The sequence below is a fragment of the Protopterus annectens genome, chromosome 6.part0 (genome assembly GCF_019279795.1).
Source record: "Protopterus annectens isolate FY-2018-M chromosome 6.part0, PAN1.0, whole genome shotgun sequence".
Lineage (NCBI taxonomy): Eukaryota > Metazoa > Chordata > Ceratodontiformes > Protopteridae > Protopterus > Protopterus annectens.
The window spans coordinates 618,785,547-618,810,666 of record NC_056737.1 but is presented as its reverse complement, the minus strand read 5'-3'; the positions used below and the strand labels follow the sequence as shown (position 1 = coordinate 618,810,666).

The following is a 25,120-nucleotide window of genomic DNA, read 5'->3' as shown; positions in this document are numbered from 1 at the left end:
TCAGACCTATAGGTAGGGTGGGATGAAGCAGACAACTGCCCTGGGTGCAAGGTGTTAGGGAGTGCAGTCCCAATGCCAGTTGGGCAGAAGTGCATTTCTGGCACTCGGTGTTGGCACCTTTTATATTCCTTGCAATTCAGTTTTGGAAGAGTAATATTTTTTTCTTTTTTCTTTTTTTTTTCTCCTCTATTTTAGTTTGGGGGGGGCTACTGGGAAATCCCTAGGGCACAGATTTACCCAGCTACTGCTGTACATTGCTCTACCCTGATGTTATGACTTAATGTTACGGCAGTACTCTCCAAGGAGAGCATAGTGCAGCTCTGTGTAAGGTTCTTACCATAATGGTAATTTTTCACTATGACAACAGTGCTATCCTCCCTCCATCCCCATAACAGTGTTATGCTTTGTTTCATGGTAACTGTTTTATTAGTAATTATGCTGGTAACTGTTTTATTAGTAATTATGCTGACACACTATTGTATTGCAATAATAAATTCTGATAAAAAAGATAGTGTGTTACTAAAGATGTTCTTCGTGTCTCACTGCTGCAGTCCTAACCATTGGTTTATCCATTCTGTGGAAGCCCTCAGTCGGTCCGAATACCAGAGTCAAAGTTTTGTGCATCGGCTGCTGTTGCTTTCTGGGTGACTTCAGGTCATCCGAGCTATAAAAGAGAGCAGGCGACGCCATTACCTCAGTCTTTCTTGCCGTGGAGCCTGTAGCAGAAGCAATTTGTAACAGTGCCGGTCGGCTGTTTCCAGTTTTCAAACTTCATCTGAAAACGTCTAAAGCTAAGTACCCCATTGGGGATCCTTCCTTTTTCTTGCACTAACCGATGTCCGAAAAAGTCTATAACTGTCTTGCCTGTGGAAAGCAAATACCACACCGAGACTTCCATTCTTACTGTGTCACTTGCTTAGGCCCAGACCAAGACGTACCCCGCTGTCGGGCTCTGTGCCCTCTTTAATGCTACAACTATTCATCGTGGAGCCCTAGGTTCATCAGAAAGTTTCCCTCTAAACACTGGTCCTTTCCTGCACCAACAGGCAGGCACAAGGCAAAACCCATAGGGACAGACGCACCAGGGCTCAAACTCAGGGCCAGCAAAGAACTAAACAGTGGCCCCCCTCAAACACTAGAGCAGGGAGTTCAAAAACAACCCTGTATGAAGTTATATTTCTTTATGAAGGCTAGAAAGGGCTCAGAGAACATTAGAAGGCTCTTAGCAATGCTGATATATACAGGTTCACTGCAGTAACAATCAAAGTTCCTTTGAACTGTTGCATAAAACCACTGTAGGTCTTCATGGGGATATGAATGCATGTGCTGAAAACTCTGAACAGAAAATGAGCCCATAAAGGTGGGTTAACGCAAATGTTAGTTTACTATTACATTGACATGTAAAAAGATCTACTATAATGTTAAGCACCTTACATACAACAATGCTTTCCTAATGCATTGCCAGGTACTGACAACATTTTCCATTTTTTACACTTTCCGTATATGATACGGTGGAATACATTTTGAAGATACCGGAGAACAGACGCGGCTGCACTTTTTCCCTGCTGTGTACATTTGCCTTTTGCTTTATGTGAGCACATACAGCAGTATGCATGTAATTGTGCAGGAGTCCTTTAACTCCCCTTCTACATTACATTGTTTTATTTTTTTCTCCACACACTGACACTACTTTTATTTTTGATAATGGATGTTTCTAGTTTGTCTAAGTGCAGTGTACATCAACCATATATATTCTCCAAATGCAACTTTTTCTTGATTGGCATCGCAATTGTACCCTTGAATCTGTGAGTCCCTTATTTATTTGCTAATTGCTGTAAATATAAAGCAGATAAAGTGGAAAGAGGACATCCCTGCCTTTTTTTCTGTTCAAACACAGCTCGTCATAGAGCAACCCTCCTACCTTAATTCTTGCCTCTGACTCGTCATATATTTTCTTTATTAACCCTATTGTTTTATGTTGGAATGTAAATGCTGCCTTTATCTTTAAAATCCCAGCTGACTGTGTTAAATGCATTCTCTACATCAAGACAGACCAGCCATAGTGGTATTTCCTTACACTCTACTTCCCTGTGGATCATCGTTGTTATTTTAATGTTGTCAAATATTTTCTTTCACCTCTCCAAAACCAAATTGATCAGTATTTATCAATATTGCCAACTCCTTAGCTTATAAACACTTTGTAATTTCGGTTTAAAATTTAATGTTTTTTTTTTTTCTTTTAAGCTGAGTCTGAAGGGTCTTTGCACTCTTTCCTATTAAGCCCAATCTTGACAAAGTAGACCATGTTACATAAGGTTCATACTACTACATGGGATACTGAGGATTCTTATTTGTATTTTAGTGACTGTGTTAACTCTGGATTACGTATTTATCACATATTTTCATCATATTCTGAATGATACCCATTTCTGAAAAGTTAGTTGAAATGTGAAATTCTGGTTGAGCAGGATTTACCATATCTGCAGTCTTCTAGACAGTAGCTGAAAACTGACATTACTTTAGTCCATGACAAAGTTTAATGTAGTATTTTTCCTTGTTTTGGCTTATAAGCGATGGGCTTTTTAGAGCATCTTGTTAAAGTGGCAGTTGTCATTTTTCATATCCAAGACAATACTGTGTTTTTGTAGTCTAAAGGAAGATTTTTCTCTTCTGTGCATTTTCTCATCAAGCTAAAAAAGATTTTCAGTGCTGGGCTCATTTTTCTGTCTTTTTTTTTAAGGAAGCATAGCATAATATGTTGACAGTTGATGATAAAGTTAAGAAAACCACTAGCTGTGAATAAGCAAGTAATTTTGTTAACACAGTGTTATCCCTTTGGCAATTTTCATTAGCTGACCCATTTTTACAATATAGCCATTTCATCACCCTTCATCCTGAATGTAATTGTTATTTTTTCATATATTTAACCAGAATTTTTCTAAAGAAAAAAAGGAGTTTGTGGCTTCTGTATGAATTCACCTTAAAAGCAAGACTTAAAATATTCACTACTTTTGTTTGTAGATTATGATGATAAAATATTATGGAAATTTGCAACAGAAATAATGAAACAGCTGAAGAAATAAGCTCCCAACTTTATCAGTCTTTTCATCCCAAACCTTAAAAATATGCTTTCTTTAAAGTATTTCATGACTACAACACCATATTGCTTTTCACACTGCAGCTAAAAAGTATAAAACAAACAAAAATATATAAAAACACTCACTGAGGTAAATGCCTCTTGCCAGAGAAGTTCAGAAATAGTAGAAGATAAAAAAGCACAGGCAGAGGTAACCATGCACTCGCAAATAACGTACTGTGAATAAACGTATTACTCAGTATTTAAAACAAAGCAAATTTAATGGTGTACACAACCGGTGAGCGCTTTCACAAATGCTTCTTCAGACCATGACACACCTTATGCATGATAGATGCTGTTTTTATATGTTTGTATATGATGCGTTTTATTTTGTAGAGAATTTGTAGTAGTATTTATTATATGCATAACTTGTTTAGTTACCACATATATATTAAGTGTTTATATTTTTTAGGAGGCACCTTTTAGACACCATCATTCATGTTTTTGTATATAAAATATTCTATACTAGGAGGCTATATGCTGATTTGTTATTAGCTATTTGATGTTTTGGATACCCTAGTAATGTAATGTGTCTTTAATTTTAAACTAGAGTGTGAGGTCATAATGAGTCAAACATTATATAAGAACTAATTAGCAATAAGGTGTGTCATGGTCTGAAGAAGCATTTGTGAAAGCGCTCACCGTTTGTGTACACCATTAAATTTGCTTTGTTTTAAATACTGAGTAATACGTTTATTCACAGTACATTATTTGCGAGTGCATGGTTGCCTCTGCCTGTGCTTTTTTTTATCTTAAACAGTATAAAACATTCACTTGAAGCTGGACAGCAAGGGAAGGAACAGGAAATTGTGGCAACTCTGATGCGGTCAATGTTGAGGAGTGATAGGCTAGTGAGTTTCCATATGACGGAGCAACAGATGACATAGGATGAAATTGAAGAGAATGTGCCACAGGAAGATGCTATAAAATGCTCGCAGGAAATGGAGAACAAAAAATGTGCCCTCCGTTTAGAAGAAAATAAGCTAAGAGGAGAGTTGCTTGATTTAATAGAGATAGACATATTAAGTTCATTGAAAGAAATAAACTGCAGAAGTCAATAAAACCCAAAAAAGTCAGAAGTTTGATAAAACAAATGAACACAGTAGTTAGGACTGTCCATAGAGATCCATGTGATATAACAGAAGGAAACAGGATACATTACTGTGCAACTAAATTAATAACTGATAAAATTCTACCACAAGAACACAGGGTAGTAAAGGAAATGAAGGGGTGAAATTGAATACCAGCATGGAAGTATCGAATAGAGAAAACTGTAAAGCAATTAAGACAAGTGTCCCTGTTAGAAGATTATAGACGAGGGAACAGAGCAACAAAAATACTCTGAAAGGGATTCACTATACAATCTTGAAATACTGAAATGTCGAATTTCAGTATTTCGAGACTGAATAGTCGAAAACCCACAGTCACGAATACTACAATCGCGACCATTCACACACACACACACACACACACACACACACACCAGGACATAATCTCACACACACACACACACACACACACACACACACACACCTACCTAACTAAACAAACATAACAACACACACAAACACACTTAACCTACCTATAAGCAGGGCAAGCCCCTGTACCCCCCACACACCCCTACTTATATATTCTAACTCCGAGGTCGCACTAAACACACAAACGCACAACAGACACCACCGCACACACGCACTATAATCTCTACCCATTATCCTCAAACACACAACACTTACCTGAAACCCCAGATAAATCCACAAACCGCACCACAAGTCACGAAAGTGATACCACGATAATGGCGGATTCGACTTTTGTGGATTCAGCGTAGTGTAGTTTCGGTTAACTGCACTTTCCACTATTCGGTCTCGACATACTGAATTTCGACATTTCAGTACGTTGAGATTGTCTAGTGTATCCTCGGAAAGATAGACGTGATAAAAGCAATGTGCAGTGTTATAATGGATCAGGATTTATCATGCACTGTCACAAATAATAAACTAAAAATATCAGCACAGGCAGAAAAACTTAGAAGATGCACAGATAAATGTAAAGAAAAAGTACAAAATAAGCAATTTATTGATGACCCAAAAAAGTTGGGAAACAAGGTAAAAGGAATTGAAAGACCTCCAAAAAAAATAAGAAACAGATACAATTTGGAGAAGTATTTATGAAGATCCTGTGGAACATAACAGAGGTGCTAAATGGAAAGAAGAAGTAAAAGAAAGAATAAGAAGTTCAAAGGTACAGGATATGAAATGGGGTAAATTAACAGCCAGAAAGATTGAAACAAAGTTAAGAAAAGCCTCTAATTGGAAAACTCCCAGGCCCAGCTGCAGTACCTAACTTGTGGTTAAAAGTATTAACATCTTTGCATGAAGATTTATCCATGAGTAAGAACTATTTATATGTGCACCCCAGACAGACACCAACCTGGCTAACAACAGGAAAAACAATGCTCCTATTTAAGAGTGAATTTGCAAGCTACTGTAAAAATTATAGACCAATAACTTGCCTTCTGATGACATATACACTATACACTGGAATTGATGCCAACAGAGTTTATAGTCATTTAGAAGAAAACTCAATTATGGCAATAGAACAAAAGGGCAATAAAAGAGAGTCATATGGAACAAAGGATCATTTGTCATTAAATAAAGTAAGTCATAGTGGAGAACTGTAAAAAAGGGGAAGAGTCTTAGGCATGGCATAGATTGACTACAAAAAAAAGCATCTGACAGTTTCGCACATTCATGGATAAAATAGTGTTTAAAAATGCATAAGATGTACCCTACATTGATGAACTACATCACAGCGACCATGAAACAGCGGCAAACCACTTTGCAGTTAAGCCATGATAAAGGACAAATTATTATTCCAGGATTAAAAATCCAAGGAGGGGTATTCCAGGGTGACTCTCTGTCACCGTTGCTCTTTTGCCTTGCCCTTAACCCATTAAGCTGTGTACTTAACAGATTAGGTCATGGCTATAATTTGGCTCCCAGAAAGCAACAAAGTTTAAACACTTCTCATCTTCTGTTTGTTGATGATTTAAAACTATAACTCATCAGATGTGGAACTGAAATCACAACTGTAAGTAATCAAAACTTTTTCAGATGATATAAATCCTCCTCGCTTGGCTGTCCCGTAACCAACCTGACATTGTTGCCATCAGAGACCTGGCTTAATTCCAATATAAAAAATAATGAAATTCTCCCACCAGGCTACCAAATGCTATGCTCTGACAGACCCAACAAAGTGACGGAGTTGCTATACTCTACTACTCTTTCTACACTGTTACTCCCTACACCTATCCCATTCCTAAATTTGCCAATTCTGAACTCTGTATTGCCCTCCTTAAACTCGGCTGCCTTCTATATTCCTCCAGGCAACAACATCCCTATACTTTAAGACATACTCTCCTGGTTTTCAGCTAACATCAAAAACGAAACCGTTATCTCAGGTAATGTAAACATAAAACTGGGCCATGATAAACTCTGAATCCCCCTCCCTAAATGTCAGCCTCTACAACTACACCCAATTATTAAACTCTCCTACCAGGCCAAACAAAGGTGGAACCACTGGTACCATCATTGACTGGACCTTAGTGTCTCATCCTAACCTTCTCTCAGATGCTGGCACCTTTCCTGACTCTCTCAGCGACCACCTGCCTGCATTTGCTGACCGTCACTCCTCTCCCCCTCAAAAGCTACACCACTGGGTACAATCTCGGAACCTCTTCAGTGTCAACCCACAAATATTCATAGACTGCCTAAAAGTAACAGATTGGTCACCCTTAAAAACCTTACCTCTTGACAATGCCATTGATTACTTATAGCAATAACCCACGCCTGGGTGTGGGTAATGCTAAATTTACCCACGGTTGGCGTGGTTTGGTCCCGAGGGCGAAGCCCAAGGGACCAAACAAAGGCAACCGAGGTTAATTTAGCCATTACCCACACCCAGAAGTGGGTTATTGCTATTATACCATGACATTATTTAAGAAAAAAAACTATTACTTTTCTTAAATAATGGCATAGTATAATGCCTGTTTACTGCCCTTCCGCAGATGTCTGGCATCCGCGGCAGTTCTGATGTACTGCGCGCCTGCGCAGTACATCAGAGCTGTGGGCAAAAGCAATGGAGAAAGCAAGATCTCCGTTGCTTTTTTTTTAGTGTTTCACTATGTTAAATGAGTTTAACATAGCGAGACAGTTTTAAAATAAGCAACTACATCTCCGTTGCTTATTTTAAAACTGTCTCGCTATGTTAAACTCATTTAACATAGCGAAACACTAAAAAAAAGCAACGGAGATCTTGCTTTCTCAGTTGCTTTTTTTTAAAACACTGTCTCGCTATGTTAAACCCATTTAACATAGCGAGACAGTGTTTTAAAAAACCAAGTTATACTAATGGAAAAAAGTCCGGGCGACCGGACCTTTTTCCATTAGTATAACTCGATTTACAACGGGCACGCTGGCCAATCAGCGTACACGTTTTGGGGGGGTCATGGTATAATTTAATGTAACCTTTCTGAACCTTCTTAACAACCTTAGTTCACTAAAAACTAAGAGTTAAAACTTCATTCTCCCCTTGGTTAACCAAAGAAACTAAACAAATCATCCACCTAAGAGACAAAAAGTGGAAACTTTACCATGAAAATAAATTACCCCATGTCCTAACAGAAGTCACACAACTCCATAACACTGCAAAAAAGCTAATAATCAGGGATCGAAAATCATGCCACAATAAACTTCAATCAGAAAACTTATCCAACCCAAGAAATTTCTGGGACTCTTATCTCCTCCCTTCTCCACCCAGGCAGTAAGGATAATCCATCCCCTACCGTAAACCTTACTGGTCTAGAAAATGACTCTAACTTCAATACCTTCTTCATAGAATCCATAGCTAAACTCACCACCAGCTTCTCTTACCACTGTCAACCTCCTCCCCCAACCAACCCCTCTAAATCTCCACACAATCTGACTGCCCCTACTCCTACTCTTAGCTTCTGTCCTGTCTCTGTAAGCAAAATAAAGAAGCTCCTCCTTCACCTTGAACCATGCTTCCCTGCCCTAGATTACCTACCCACAACTTTCCTCAAATTGTCTGCAGACAGCATTGCCCATCCCATCTCTTGTCTTAATAAACCGATTCATACTAGAATCATACGTCACCTCACTATGAAGACATGCCTTTATCATTCCACTCCATAAAGGAGGCAAAAACATTTTGGCCCATAGCCATCCTATCCCTACTACTACTACTACTATCAAAAATCTTGGAGAAATGTATTTGATCCCAAATGATGTCCTAAAACAACCTACTTAACCCCCTACACAACATGGTTTCCATCCTGGGCATAGTACCATCACTGCCCTCCTCTCCTTTCTAGACTCTATAAACCTTGCTCGCAACTCTGGCAAAATAGCTTCTACTCTGTTCCTTGACCTCACCAAAGCCTTTGATACTGTTTCCCACCCCTTACTATTATCCCAACTCTCCTTTCTCAACTTCTCCCCCCCACCATCACCTGGTTCACCAGCTACCTCTCTGAAAGACAGCAAGCCATCAAATGGAAAAAATCACTCTCTTCCTTTCTACACACCCCTACCAGAGTACCCCAGGGTTCCATCCTAGGCCCCCTCCTCTTTATCATCTTCATTAATAACTTCTACCAGTCTCTCTCCGATGCCACACTAATTCAGTATGCTGACTATTTGACCACTATTTGTACAGCAGACACCCTCTCCGACCTACTTCTCAAAACTCAGCCTTCTCTAATACCGAATCATGAATGCATAGTAATCACCTCGCCTTAAATTCTAATAAAACAAAGTTAATGATCTTCTCCCCATCCAAAAACACCAATATAGACAAAAACAAAAACTCTTTTTACAGTAACTGCTCAGAATAACAGCCATATAGAAGTAGTATCACATACCAAACTGCTCGGTGTCATAATTGATGAAAATCTAAAATTTGACATCCATATCCAAACTTATATAAAAAAAACAAATGCCAAAAACTAGGTCTCCTGTATAGACAAAATTATTACTTTGCCCCCTCCACCAGACACACCCTTACCTCCTTCCCTGTCTTATGTACAGCGCCCCCCCCCCCCCAATATTCACTAATCTTCAGCTAGGCTTACAGGCCAAGTTGGAAGCCTGTTACAATAAAATGTCCAAATTTACCACCAACTCCAGAAACTCATCACATCACTGTCTCTCTCCACTCTCTGAAATGGTTTGAACTTCCAAACTACCTCAGACTCCTTAGACTTACTACTGCTCACAAGTTCATATTTAAACCTTCTAGTTGCCCTTCTATGTCCACCTCTTTAAACCTCTACATTCCCAACCGCTCTCTAAGATCAGAAAACCACAATCTTCTAAACATATAGAAGCCTTGTCAACCCCCTGGCCACCTGCTATTATCCTGCTCCCTAGCTAAACTCTGAAATTTTCTCCCTACCACCCTTTGAAACACTCAGAGTCACTCAAACTTCAAAACTCTTCTGCAGTCTCACCTCTTTTCAAAGTGGGAATGTTCCTGCACCCCTACCACATAAACTCTTTAACACTATATACCGTAACCTTCTGTCACTGTGCTCTCTTACCCTTTACCTCTACATCCTCTCCTACTCTATACCTCATAAACTTCCCCTAGCCCACTCCCTTTTTACCACCTTTTACCTCTCCCACCTCACCTTCTTCTCATATTTCTAACTTCCAAAAAAAAACTTGTTTTTTTATCTGTACGTAAATTTTTACTTACTTTTTTTCATCTGAAATGCCTGTAATTGTAAATCATTATCTAGGATTAGAAATGTTATGACTTGTTTTAACAAATTGTATATTATCTCTGTATTTTTCACTGTTCTACTACTTTATTTACTTTTGTATAACTATTGTAAAGTTATCTATATTGTGTGGAGCCTTTCTACCCAGGCCTCCACCGAAAATGGGCTCTTCCAAGCCCAGTAGACTATCCTTGTCATCAAACTGTAATAAATAAAATAAATATAAGAATGTAATTTGGTCTTGATAAAAATACAAAACAACCTTTAAAGCAGGAAAGCTGCAGCACCAAGAAAACCTCAGTTTGGGACAAGAATGTGATATAAAAACTTAAGCAAGAGGGAGTGTAAAAATATTTGGGAATTGATGAAGGATCAACAATAAAACATGAACAAATGTAAATAAAATGTAGTAAGGAATATTTTAAAAGACTTAAATTAATCTTGAAAACAGCATTGACATCTAGGAACAAAATTCAAAGTATAAACCAATTTGCTCTTTCTGTCCTAACTTACATTTTCGGAGTGATTGACTGGCCTCAAAAGATGTTGGATAGGTTAGACAGGAAAACAAGAAGGATGCTTCATGCTCATGAAATGATTTATAAAAATCAGTGCCTACCTATATTATGTATTCCCCGTTCCAAAGGGGAGGTATGGGCCTCCTTGAAATTGATTACATGCATACATCTGCAGTCGTGAGACTGCATACATATCTGCTGACCTCACAAGACCCAAACATAGTGAAAGTTTTGAAACACAAGGAGAATAAATCTAAGATGACTTCCCTTCTTAGTCTAGCAGAACCATATCGGCATCAAATGGGAATGGAAATCAAACCAGAAGTAGTTGAAAATCGGGTAGCAACTGAATGTGTCAAAAAACAAAAGAAAGAATATAAGGTGAAGGATCAGACGAGAAGGCAAGAAATGCAGAAAATGCATAAATATAGTTGCAAGTATAGAACACTCCTGGAAAAACCTCATGTTGATCAGGATTGAATGCAGGAATGGTTAAGGAGAGTCAGACCAAAAGATGAAAGGTTAATATTGGTGGCCCAAGATAGTTGGCTATGTACAAGTTGGTTTACAAAGTCCAATGAACATGTTGGAGAAACAGACAAATGTAGGTTTTTTTAAAATAAAATTGGAAACAGTTGCACACCTTGTTGCTGATTGTGGTATACTAATGGCAGGAGGATTTTATACTGAAAGGCATAAAGTCCTCCCGCCCCCAGTACCTCTACATTTATAGATACTTAACCACACCCCCTACTCAAACATCCATTACTTCTATTCCCTTACCTACCTGTTCTTCCATCCTATCACTTCTCTCTATATACTCTCCCCTCCCACTCGGACACCTCACACCAGTAACTCCTTCTGCTTTACTGTCTGTTCAACAATTATAGGTTCATAGGTTCATACTAGGCTATCTGTCCTAGGGCATTTATAAGCCTAGCCAGAGTGTGTATGGCTTTCGCCACCCATTTTAAATTAATTTTGCTATGCCCTTTTTCAAGGTTAGTATACTGTGCCTCTGTTTAACAGTGACACAGAAGTGATACCCGGGGTAAACCTACGATCTCCCATCCACTCATCAAGATTCCTCTTGAAGAGAGTCAATGAGGGACTCTGCCTAACCTGGACTGGGATTTTATTCCAGAGTGAAGGGAGCCACCGGGTTATGAATCTGTCCCTCCAGCATGTCCTATTTATTTCAGTGCTGAGGTTCAAGTCCCTCGAGTGCGTTGCTCGATGGGATTTAGCTTTTCTGAGGTGCAGCATGTCCATTAATTCCGGGTTGGACATGGCTTTATACGTCAGGCACAGATCGCCTCTGAGCAGGCAGTATGCCACTGAGTAGAGCTGGAGTTTCTTCAACCGGGCAGCATACGGCATCTGTTTGAGCCCCTTGATCCTCTTGGTGAGGTACTTTTGGGGTCTTTCCAGTTGCTGCAGGTGTCTGGTAAGGTACATCCCAAAAGGGGCATTGTACTCAGTTATGGGCCTGATGAGGGATGAGTAAAGAGGCACGATGACCTCCCCTGATCTAGATGTGAATCCCTTAGGTGGGCTATATAAAATGTTTTTCTAACCACTTTGGCCACGTGGTTGTAAAATGAGAGATTGCTATCAACTTGGGTCCCCAGGTCCATAATTACTTCTTCTGTACTTAATGGATTACCACCTATGTGGTAATTTGTGGGCACTTTGTTTTTGCCAAAGGGGATGACTATACACTTTTTGGCGTTTAGCTTGAGGCCATGGCTCTGGCACCAGTTGTCTGTTTCTATGAGGCCCTTTTGGAGGATGCTTGTGTTGGCTGGATAGTCTATTATGGCGCCCAGTTTGCAGTCATCTGCAAACTTGGCCAGCCACAGTCCTTCCTTGTTGGCCTGTACCTCTGAGAAATATATACCGAACAAGAGAGGTCCCAGGACTGAGCCTTGTGGGACGCCACTTGTAACTGGTTTGGAGTCTGACATGGCTCTAGCTATTCTAACCATGTGGGTTCTGTCCTTGAGCCAGTTTGCAACCCATCTATTGACATAGGGGTTTATATTTAAGCTGGTGAGCTTATCTATAATGCCCGAGTGGGGTATTGTATCGAAGGCTTTTGCGAGGTCCAGGTAGGCTGTGTAGACCACCTTCCCCTTGTCAATGGCCTTGGTGACTGTTTCAAAGAAATCGACCAGGTTTAAGAGGCAGGATCTGCCCTTAACAAAGCCGAACTGGGTAGGATCCAGTGTCTGTAGGTCCCCAATATCTTTATTTATAAGGTCAATGATGATCCTTTCCATAGCTTTGCAGACCAAGCTAGTGAGACTTATGGGCCGATAGTTTCCAGGATCCGTTGAGGCACCACCTTTGTGGAGAGGGACCACTGTTGCTGTACGCCACTCTTTGGGTGCATATCCTGTAGTAAGGCTGAGATTGAACAGTAGTTTTAGGTTTGGGTTTAGCTCTTCTTGGAGTTCATGTAGGATGCAGCCCGGGACACCGTCTGGTCCGATTGATGCTGTGTTTCTTGCTTTGGAGAGGGCAGCTCTTACCTGAAAATCTGAGATGTCAGGGGGGCAGCACTCTGCTGGGATAGATATTAGTCCTTTTGGTGGGGGGGGGGGGGGGAGTTTGCGCTGGACCTGTCAGCTAGAATGTTGGCAATGTCTGTGGGTTCGGTGTATTTTTTGTCATTTTGGACTAATTCTGAGCATATCTGGGAATTCCCACCCAGGTTCCTAACATAACTAAAGAAAGCCTTGTGATTATCCTTAGTGTCCTGTGCAATTTTTCCTCTCGAAGCTGGCCTTAGACGATTTTATGAGTGCCCGTAGTTTTTTGCTAATACTGATCAGAGATGCCTTCCCTTTTTGGGATTTTGCTCTATCATGTAGTAGCTTCCTCCTTCTATTGTATAGTTTGTTTATGGCTGGGGTCCACCAGACAGGATGTCTGCCTTTGGAGGATTGGGTCTTGGTTTTATTTGGGATTGCATGATCCATGCATTCCTGAAGGTGTTCATAGAATACGTTTATAAAGGATTTTGCGGTCTGGGCCGTAGTATCCACAGGCCCGGGGGCTTTGAAGGATTCCACCTCGGTTTTGAGGAGTGTGAAATTTGCTTTAGAGAAGTTTTTCACTGTGGTTTTCTGGGCATGGGGTGAGGTCGAGATGTGAATATCCAGTGAGATTAGTTTATGGTCTGATCTTACCAGTGAGGGATACACTTCTGGTCTGGAGCATAGAGTCCCCATGTTGGTGATGATCAGGTCCAGTATGTTTTCCCCTCTTGTGGGAGTGGTAACAAGTTGTTCCATGGCATTTGAGTTTATAAATTCTAGGAACCTTTGGGCTAGGGTGTTGGAGCTAGAGTAATGCTCCCAGTCTATGGTTGGGTAGTTGAAGTCACCCAATATAATGGTGTTTGGAGAGACCTTCATATTTTCCAGTGTTCTCAGGAAGGCCGAGTGGGGTTCCTGGGTTTGGGAGGGTGGTCTGTAGCAGGCTATAAACTGGAAGGCAGTTTTACCCACTATTAGTTGCACATGGATGGTCTCTGATGCTTCGTGCTGTGCCACCAACCTGGAGGTGTGGGTATCTTTGACGAATATTGATACTCCCCCTCCTTTGTGGTTCGTCCAAGTTTTGGGGCCAAAAAGCATGGTATGAGGTATAACCTGGTAGTGCTGGGGTGCTCTCGAGAGCCTTGAACCAGGTTTCTGTTACTGCACAGATATCGATGTTCTCCATGCTAAGGAGAGTTTCGAGTGCGTGCATCTTGAGGTTTAGACTTCTGGCATTGAGTAGCATTACTCTTAGTTTCTTATCCCTTGTGATACCTATGGAGGTGGGTTTGTCTTTTGAGCCTTGCCTAAAAAAGGCACTATGGGGGTAGCAAGAGCCTTTGCCAATATCCAAAGCCCAGGGTGACAGGTGCAAGCCGTCCCTAGCGAAGCATCGTGGCTTGTCGAGCATGTCATCCCAGGCTGACAGGCATTGATCCCCTTTGAATGACACCAATACTTAAGCCAATTGTTGAAATTGATAATCTTGTCTTCATACTGTGGCATCATTCTTGGTGAGGGTAAGATGCTACTCAAGGTCAGGGTCATACCGGCCTGGGCTACATGTTCAGAGAGCTCCTCTATGTCTCTTTTCATGTAGTCCAGGGAGGTACGTCTCAGGTCATTCACACCAGCATGGACAATGACTGAGTCATATTTGTACTTGCCTTGGAGTGACCCGAGTGCTTGTGTTATGTGGCGGATCCTAGCGCCCGACAGGCAGCTCACTGTGACCTTCTCCTTGTTCAGCCTGGTGAGTGGGACGTCAGTGTGCCTGATTTTAGAGTCACCTATTACAAGTGTATTAGGTGTGTTGTTTAGCCTTAAGGGTTGTGACTGTTCGGCACACTGGCTTTGTGAGCTATGTGTTGCACGTGTTTTGTTTTGGGGTAGCAGTTGCTTGGGTGTCTGCTTTGGAGGTCTCTGCTGCTTAGGCAGATGTTTATTTAGAGCCTCCAAGTATGTTTTTGTGTGTTTATGTGTTTGGTTTGCTGTCGTGGTAGGTGTATGTGAGACTGGAATTTTAGTGAGTGTGGTTTCCTTCTCCTCCTGACTGGTTACGCCAGTACTGAGTTGAGAGAGCTTAGCCTCCAGTATGACTATATGGTTGCATCTCTCACATGTGTTGGAATTTGTTGGGAGGAGGAGAGGGTTGTCTGTGTACATGAGGCAGTTGTAACATTGCCTCAAGATTCCCAAATTCACCAGCTGGACTGGAGAGGAGATTGACAACTGACCTTTGGACATGCTAGAATAGTTTTGGGAATTTCTTTCTAATTGAAAAAAACGGCCAGTGGGGAGCAAGGTACTCCAGGGGAAGTTTGTGAGGGTGTAGTGCTTTTATTTTTTTAGTGCTGACTTATATAATTGCTTTAGTGAGCAAGTGCCAGGTAACTTAAATGCAAAAATGACAAACAGTAACTTTCTTTCAAGTGAAACAAGGAAATAAGTACAGTAAGCAATGAAGATATCACTAGGGATCCACAGAAGCGCTGAAAAGCCGCGTTTTCGGTGGAATTAGCTTTTCAGGGAAATAACAAGCATACAAACAAAACTAGATTCAGCAGGCCTGGATCTAGTCTATGCTACAGCAAACAAGGTGTACCAATTACAGTAAGAAATAGTTCAAATATGCAGGCACTATAAGCCTTTAACCAGAAATTCCCTGCTCAGAAGGGCAGAGTCCAGCCTCTTCTCCCACAAGAGTGCAGACCATGAACCTTCTTAATGTAAAATAACTGTCCTGAAGCCCAGGTGCTTAAACCAGAACTAATACACTTTTAGAATAACAGACACTGAGCCCTCAATCAGCAGTTCCCAACTTAGAAGGATGTAAGCTACCTGTCCTGCCACCACAGTGCAGCCCACAAACCTTCCTAATGTAAAACAACTGGTCTAAAGCCCAAGTGCTTAAACTAAAAGGCTTAGAATAAGTTACACCAAGCAGTAATAAATACAATTGAGTACTTTTAAAATGACGCAAAAGCAAAATAAAGTAGGAAAAAACACAAATACAGTAAAAGCAGATACTTTTTTTTTTTTTTTTTTTTAGTGGAAACAGAGAAAGGAGTAGCCGCAAATAAGCTGGTTGGCCTTCTCAAATGTTCTCCTGTACTGGGTAGAATGAGGTAATGACACTAGACTGGGAGGAGGGTCCCAGATCAAATTTACACTAGCAACTGCAAAGCCACCAACTATAAAAACACTATACCAGCAAGGAGGGAGGGTGGCAAACAAACTGCAGAAATGTTTCACAGCTGAAAAGCAGCAGTGAGCCTTTAAATGAAAGTTTTAAACAGCTAAAGGAGCCTCTAGAAAAAAAGAGTTTACTGTAACCAGTTATCAGAAACAAACAACCCAACAGATGCTTAATAAATGTGGACCATTTCCAGTTAATACCTCACACACAGTGCAACTAGCTAGAAAAATACACAGTACACAAAGTGCTATAAATAACAAAGAAATAAAGAACAAAATAAACAAAAAACAGGATACTTACTGTTATATATTATAGCTCCAAGTTTCCTCATTATGTGCCACTACTATATACTACCCATTCTGTTAATCACCTATGTACTCATCAAGTATGAAAACCAGACGCTTACAGATCATCAATACCCCAAAGGGCATACTTCCTCCCCAACTATAAAGCATCACACTTTCAACCATATCTATGACAAAGGATACAGCTCAAGCCATTATAAACTTCTTCAGCCCACCAACCCCATGCACACTAACTGCAAACCTAGACAATACTATAAACTCCTACATAAACTATTGAGGCTTATAGTTAAATACAGACCAAGTATCATACTCTGTGGAGACATTCACCCTAACCCAGGCCCTTCCACCACTGATATCCACACCCCCACTAACTGCAACCTAAGCCATCCACCTAGAATTAATAAACCAGATAACTCTCTTCTGACCTGTCATCTCAATATTAGGAGTATTAATAACAAGGTACATGAATTACATTCTCTCCTGGCTGTCCACTCTCCTGAGATACTCTGTCTAACTGAGGCCTGGCTAAACCCTAACACCACTAACAATGAGGTGTTACCCCCTGGCTATAATATACACAGGCTTGATCGTATATCCAGGAAAGGGGGTGGGGTAGCTATACTGTATAAATCTGGGTTAAACCTAACCACAGATGTAAACCAACCACCTCAGATTAACAACTCCAAAATTCTTGCCACTAAACTGCAGCTTTACAAAAGCAAATGCATTTACATCATTTGCATGTATATCCCCCCAGGAAATAACATAGCCACACTGGAAGAAACTCTTAACTGGCTGTCCTGTCATTACCTCAAGAAACCCTATTGCTGGGAGACCTTAATATAAATTGGGAAACCTGTTCCTCTGAATCCCCCTCTACCCACATCAATCTACATGCTTTCACACAAGCTATAACTTCCCATACCAGGCTAGGTAAACCCAACCAAAAAGAAAGTATACTTGATTGGGTGCTTGTAAATAGTACTCCCCAACTTTACACTGTGGGGACCTTTCCCAATGGTCTAAGTGATCATCTCCTCACTTATGTAGTTAAGCAAAAAGTTATTGACTCACAACCACCCATACTCAGGAAAGTCGGGCACAAAAAACACTTTGATCAGGCAAAATTCCAACAGGAACTTACCTCTTGCAACTGGTCTGTACTAAAACACCTACCCCTAGAGGAAGCTGTACTTTATTTTAACAACAAATTTCTAGAAATTCTTAATCTGCATGCACCTGTCCGCTCAAAGCGAACAAAAGTAGCTACAGCACCATGGCTTACCAAAGAGTCCAGGCAAAAAATCCATATTAGAAACAAATTATGGGCTCAATGGCGGTTCACTAAAGACACCCTAGACCATGTTAAGTACAGACAAGTCAGAAATTACACCAAAAAAGCAATTCTAAATGACAAAAAACAATATTACTGCAAAATCCAGGCTGAAAACCAAAACAATCCTCAAAAGTTTTGGGCTAGTCTAAATAACCTACTCCACCCAGGAAAAACGTCCACTCCCATCCCCACTGGTTTCATTGACAAATCTCCTAAAGAAGTCTCAGACAATTTCAACTACTTCTTTACTGAAACAATTCAAACTCTAGCTAGCCAACTTCCTCCTTGCCCCCCCAGCCCTGACAAGACCACCCCTTTAGATAGACTCTCATTCAGCTTCCAACCAGTTCCCACCTCACTCATCTGCACCCTTATCAAAAAGCTAAAACCCACCACTCTATCTGCTGACCAACTACCCGCTGAATACCTTCAAAATTCAGCGGATGCTATAGCTTATCCACTATCAATATTAATTGACCGTACCATAGCTGAAGCAAAAATTCCCACCATTTGGAAAACATCCTATATTATCCCACTACATAAAGGAGGCACCTCCACTGAACTCTCCAACTATAGACCCATAGCTATACTTTCACCACTTGCAAAAATATTGGAAAAATGCATACACAAACAACTCATGCACCACCTAATCCAAAATCATCTCTTGTCTGATACCCAACACGGCTTTCAACCTTACCACAGTACTACCTCAGCTCTACTTGCCTTTACCAACACAATAAACAGCAACCACAATAATAATCACATCTCTTCATCCCTCTTCTTGGATCTCTCCAAGGCATTTGACATGGTAGATCACCAACGTTTGTTACACACCATGCAAACATTCAATCTAGACTCTAATGCCCTATTATGGTTCAATTCCTACCTGACTGGGAGGCAACAGGCTGTTCTCTGGCAGAACAAGCTTTCTATACTACTACCAAACACCCTTGGAGTACCACAAGGCTCCATATTAGGGCCCCTACTGTTCTCAGTTTTCATTAATGACTTATATACTATCATCCCAAACGTCAGTTGTATTCAATACACTGATGACTCCACTCCGGTTTGCTCAGCCACATCTCCTGCAGAGTTGAAGAAAGTTACCCAGTCCACCTTTAATATTGTACAAAACTGGCTCACTAGTCAACGACTATTATTAAATCCCAAAAAAACTAAAATGTTGTTATTCACACCTACTGAAAGGTCTCCAACTTTCTCTTTCACCATTAATGCAAAGGATGGGACTGTAATCTCCCCAGAGCCCTCTACAAAACTGCTTGGTGTCATTATTGACAATAACCTAAAATTTGAACTTCATGTTAATCAAATAATAAAGAACACCAATAAAAAACTTGGTTCATTGTATAGAATTAAAGCCTTTCTAACCCCTCCAGCCAAAACTGCCATCGCCCGCTCACACCTAATTTCAACACTTACATATGCTTCCCCCCTTCTGTCTAATCTAAATAAGTCATTACTTAACAGACTGTCTACCTGTTACAATCACATTGCCAGATTTGTCACTGGCCAGCCATGCAGAACCCACCATTGCATGAACCTCAAACAGCTTGAGTGGCTAGAATTCCCCAATCTCATACAATATAACCTTCTGATTATAGCGTACAAGATTCTCTATAATCCAGATAACACTCCAGCTCTTAGAAATAGTATCACTGCCCAAACTAATCAGAGACTGCTTAGATCCTCTAATAGACTTCAGATTCTTACAACCAAAACCAACAACACAGCAGGAGTATCTCTCTTGGCAAATTCTGCAGGTAGAACATGGAATCAACTCCCAGCTGATATTACCATGCTCTCCTCCCCATGTGAATTTAAGATCAAACTTAAGCAATATCTGGCACTAAACTGGCTTTGTCACTGTAATAAACCTGGCTAGCCATCTTTAATTAATGTACAAACATGTCAATGGAAATGTGTTTTTCATTTCTCCTCACTATAACTACTGCTAACAAATGTCATGTAACTGTCTACCTTTGAATGTCAAAACATTAACTGTAATTACTTATCTGTATTTTGTCTGCATTGCTATGTTCACCTTTGCTTCTATCATATTGTCCTTATTGTAATGTTTTATTTTGTACCCATTGGAGCTTTTCTCCCCGGGCCTCTGCTGAAAATGGACATGTATCCAGTCGGACTATCCCGGTCAACAAATGTAAAATAAAATAAATAAATAAAATAATAATGTCACAAGAGTGTTGCACTGGGGATTGTGCAAACATTATAATATTGAAGTAGCTGAAAAACACTGGAAATATGAGCCACAAAGCATCATAGAAAATGGTGGTCTACATCACATGGTATCATCCATTACCAACAGTTCAAAAGAGAGATGTGAGAAAAGTAGATATATGGGTCAATGTAAAGAAGGCAAAAGTAGCATTGATCATTGAAATTGCTGCACCCAGTGACTATGGAGTCTTGCATACAGAGAGACACAGAGTCATGAAATATCAAGATTTGCAAGCAGAAATTAGAGCAGTGTGGCAGAAAGATACCCAGACAGCTCCAGTAGTAGGAGCAATGGTCCTTATAAAAAAGAATGTACAATCATATTTAGATATGTTACCAAAACATGTAACTCCGTACGAACTGCAGGAGTCGTCATTACTGGGCATATTGCAGGTGCTGCGAAGACCACTTCTGCTGGCATCAGACATTGAAACGATACTAATTTTATGAACTTTAATCATACTTTGACTTAGGAATGGGTTCCATTCCTGTCATGGTATTAGAAACCCAAAGGATTTGAAGAAATTAAAAAGACAGCCAATCTGGTTTTGTGTACCATAAAAATAATTGCAATGCTTACTGTACAAAATGATGTTCTGTGGAATGCAGGTGAACTTTGGCATGACAGTTGCATGTTAAACGTGCTTTTTTGTAGGACATTTGTTTTGTTGCTTTTTTCAGCGTATTCAGATTGTTTAGTAGTTCTGAATATTGAAGGTGAATTGATTAAGCTGACAGTTTAATTTACACGTATATAATATATGTATACATATATATTTGTGCTTCCATTTTTAATAGAGCTGTACAACCATCTGAACTTGTTGGTAGTGTATGGACTAAAGAAGATAAAGAAATAAATTCTCCCAATTTACTAAGGATGATTCGTCACACAACAAATCTCACTCTCTGGTTTGAAAAGTAAGTATATTTGTTATTTATACCGTTGTTTTGAATGAATGTTTTGTACATTCTAGGGTCTTGAATGCTGCATTAATCTCCAGCATGCAGATTAACTCATTAAATATGCAAGACTGTAAAAGTCAGTTTGTGTGCTCACTGTTACCTCATGTGCATGATAACGCAGCAGCTTAGTTGTATTTTTATTGTGCTTTGCAAATATCTTGATGTCCATCCTGTTGCAGTATCCTTATTCTTGTAGGAGGTTATCCTACCCAAGGGTAACCTGACATCCAGCCAGGGTACCAAAGCCAAAAAACCTTCTTGATTCTCCATACATCCATTGTATTACCATAGCCTATGGGTGTAGGGTTACTTAAGTGGACATAGTGTAGAATGCTCAGACTATCTTGCCACCAGTCCGAATGCAGAAGATTTGCTACTGGTGGATTGTATGCACTTCATGTGCTGCTACCACTACCAAGGCTTCGTCAGATAAATACTCCATTGGAAACTATCTTTTTCTTGATTCTTAAAGATTGTTCAAGTCAACCTAGAGAAGTGTGTGACTGTGGAAGGCAGATTACTTACAAAGCCCTACACTGTCAGCATTTGTTTTGCATAAGGGGCTGAACGTAATTACCATAACTGTAAAATTTGCCAATAATTTCTCCTCAAAACCCTTCATACTAGGTTAGCTTTCCTTAATACTTACTTAGAGACCTAACATCTGTGGAGCCTTGTGCTTTCCAAAATGGGGGAACCCTCAGCCGCAAGACATCCTGCTTACACCCAAAAACTGGATAGTTATGTATTCCAGTGCGACCTAGACAATACTTGCTGAGATGCAAGAAGAATGAATGGTACGTCCAAGCTCTTTGAAGACACCTGCTACTATGATCCCCAGCAGAGGCTGGTGTGGCATCCCTCTCTTGCACATCCAACAAGACTGAATCTCCAACAGCTATGGGAGAACCCAGGGTATTTATTTTGGAGGAATCAGAAGGCAAACTTTAGATCCTAATGTGGTAAGAGGTACCTTGCTTCTTTACTGAGGTCCTACAAGGTTCTGTGTGTTGTTTGAGCATGCCATTAAGTGGCAGCCTTCCTCCCTTAAGAGAAAATTCCTTCTCCCTCCACTTACTTCCAGTCTTTGCTCCCTCGATCTGTGACCTCAGCAAGAGAGGTTCTCTAAGATCCCTAGGTACATGGCAGCCACAGTACAAAATCCAGTAGTACCTGAAGCCTCTCTGGTTTCAACACTATCACCTCCTGGACTTCCAGATCCTCTCTTGCCTGTGGTAAAGCAGGGATTGTACTGGTGGCTATTGCAGGTGTAACTCAACACAGAAGTTCCCTTCCTAGCACCCACACCCACCAGGAGCTACACACATGCTCATCTGACCTAGCCTGGGGTGCATGGACAGGCTCCACAACAGTTCAGCAAGCAAGGGGGTACCGAATCTTATCAGCTGTGTTGAGTAGCTCTTAGGGATGGGATATAACCATAGAAAGAAAGCTGCCGCTATGTCTACAGGCCTTGGAGGATGGAAGCCATGTCCTTCAAAGGGGAGTGTTCCTATATGCCTTCTCCTGATACTGAATGTTCTTTTGAAGGTCCTGAGGGACAATTCAGAAGTCTTGCTAATGACTCCTTTTTGGTTCAGGTAGCATTGGTTCCTCCTGCTGCTACTACTGGCTAGCGGCAAACCTTCAGGATACTCCACGTAGTGGACTTTCACAGAACAAGAGCTCCCTGATTCACCTTAACCTTCAGCCAGTCAACCTGACACTTTTATTCAAACACAATTTGTCAGAAGACATGCTCTGGGTACTTCAGGAGGCATGAAAACCTTACTACTACTAGAAATCTTACATATCCAAGTGGAAATGATTTTCTATATGGTGTCACAAAAAGAATGAAAAGCCCTTTTTAGGGGGTACACCTACTATTCTGTCACACATATGTGAGGTACTTAAAAGTGCCCACTTATCTGCTGCCTCAGCTTGCCTGTCTTTAAAATCCACCATCACTCTCTAAAATTGAGCTCTAATGGTTCTTAAAGGTGTCCTTCATCTGAACCCTCCCAGGAAGGTCATTCCTCCTCCTTGAGATTTGAATTTTGTTTTGGAGAAGATCACCCTAGCAGCTTTTTCAATTTCACTAACATTCTATAATTCAAAAGCAGTTCTACTGGTTGCTCTTATCTCTGCTAGAAGATTTTCAGAGTTTATTTATTTATTTAATGACATTGGATTACTGGGAAAGTCTGACTGTGTAGGAGCCCATTTTCAGCAGAGGCCTGGGGAGAACAATTCCAAAGTATTAGAAAATATTTTAAAAACAGCCTTCTTACAATCTTTAAAAGTAATAAAAACAAAACTGCAGTTCAAATAGTTATACCAAATCAGACATAATTTGAAAACATTGGTTAAGAATAGATTTGCCTAAATCCCCTAGTGTCTCATTTAGTGAGAATTTTTTTTCTTGTACTGACGTCTTGTTAATCTGAAATACCAAATCCCCTAGTATTTTTATTGTCTCATTTAGTGAGAATTTCTTTTTTTCTTGTACTGAAGTCTTGTTAGTCTAAAATACCCTCTGTCTGCATATGCACTCCCAATAAGAAGATTGTCTCTTCTTTTCCCACCAACTTTTTGCTGGTGGGTCATTTCCTGTATTTTAAAATGTTGCAAATTCTTATGGCAAAACTTTCTCTCTTTTCTTTTAACTTTAAGCTGCTTTATTTCCAAAATTTCCAGTTACAGTACATACAAGTCACAAGTTTGGTGCACTTAATTTTCTGCCGGTTGGTCCATATCTCTACTAATATTCTTTTTTAGAGTTCTTTTGCTAAACTTGAATATATGTCATGCAATTTTGTATTCTTTCTTAGATAGTGTTGCTTATACCAATAGGCTAATTGTTAGTTCATAATCCCTAAACTAAGTTAGTATTATCGTTTTCCATTTTGCTTTGTACTGTACATTCTGCAAACAGTATGCTATTCGCAGCTGTGAGGCCCTGTGATTTTCTGTAAATGTAGAGCTGCAAATCCCCCCCATTCAACTGACAAAATCATCTCCTGCCATTTAACTAGTGGATATTTTCTTTCCAAATGTATTTCATTGTGTCCTCCTAATTCTGTTCCAAAACCATTTTCCCCAGGGTTATTAATAAAGGCCTGTGACACACATAAGATTAATGGAATTATGAACATCTTTATAGCCTGAATTTTTTGCTGTAACCCACTGGGAAGCAAATTCCACTTTTTATACATGTGCATTATTTTTATCTCTACTAATTTCCAAGATTCCACGGGTGTATTTGTAGCATTTTTGGCAATCCAAGCCCTTAGATATTTAATTTGGTAATATCTAGTTGAGGGAATATTTGTATTAGAGTCCAGGTCAGAACATGATTTATGCAAATTATTTTGTTTTACCTTGGTTTATTTTATGTCCTGATTGTTTGGGGAATTGCCTGAATTTATCAATTAATGTTGCAAGATCTCCATCTGGGTTGGCAAAGATACATTATGATGTCATCTGCATACAGCAACCAGTCCAACCCCAACCCGTTATGGTAGACTGTCAAAGTTTTGTATTAGAAGTACCAGGTATATTGCAAATAAAAGTGGCAGCAACAGACATCATTGTCTTGTGCCTTGGACAATTCAGTCTTTGTTGAAACTATCACATTTCTTTTAATCCTAGCTGTAGATCTTACATAGATTTCTTTTAAAAGTGGATGAAAACTGTGAGGAGACCCTTGTTTCTTTGTGACTTCCCATAAATAGTTATAATTTACTGTATAAAAATGCTTTCTCTGCATTTAATGCCAAAAGAACTTAGCATTTATTCTTTTTTCTGCTTCTTCATATATTGTATTCATTCTAAGGATATTATCAAACATTTGTCCATCTTTCATAAATCCACATTGGTCCAAAAGTATCTACAAGTATTTTACCAAGTCTAGTTGCTAAAAATGAAGCAAATATGTATAATCATAATTTAAAATTGAAATTGGTTTAGATGTGCTGAGGTTGCTAGGGTCTTTCCCCACCATTGCAAATCCACCCCTACCTGTTATTTTTACCCAGAGCCTGTAAATTTGTGAGATTC

The 25,120-nt window shown here is 40.0% G+C and overlaps 1 protein-coding gene across 1 annotated transcript in view; it reads left to right on the top strand.

Annotated features, from left to right (window-relative positions):
• Positions 1-25,120, top strand: part of SOS2 (SOS Ras/Rho guanine nucleotide exchange factor 2) — a 2,018,564-nt gene that overhangs the window by 1,381,468 nt on the left and 611,976 nt on the right. Inside the window, exon 15 of the mRNA XM_044074288.1 lies at positions 20,897-21,016. Coding sequence (XP_043930223.1) covers positions 20,897-21,016 — 120 coding nt within the window. The remainder of the gene's footprint in view (positions 1-20,896; positions 21,017-25,120) is intronic.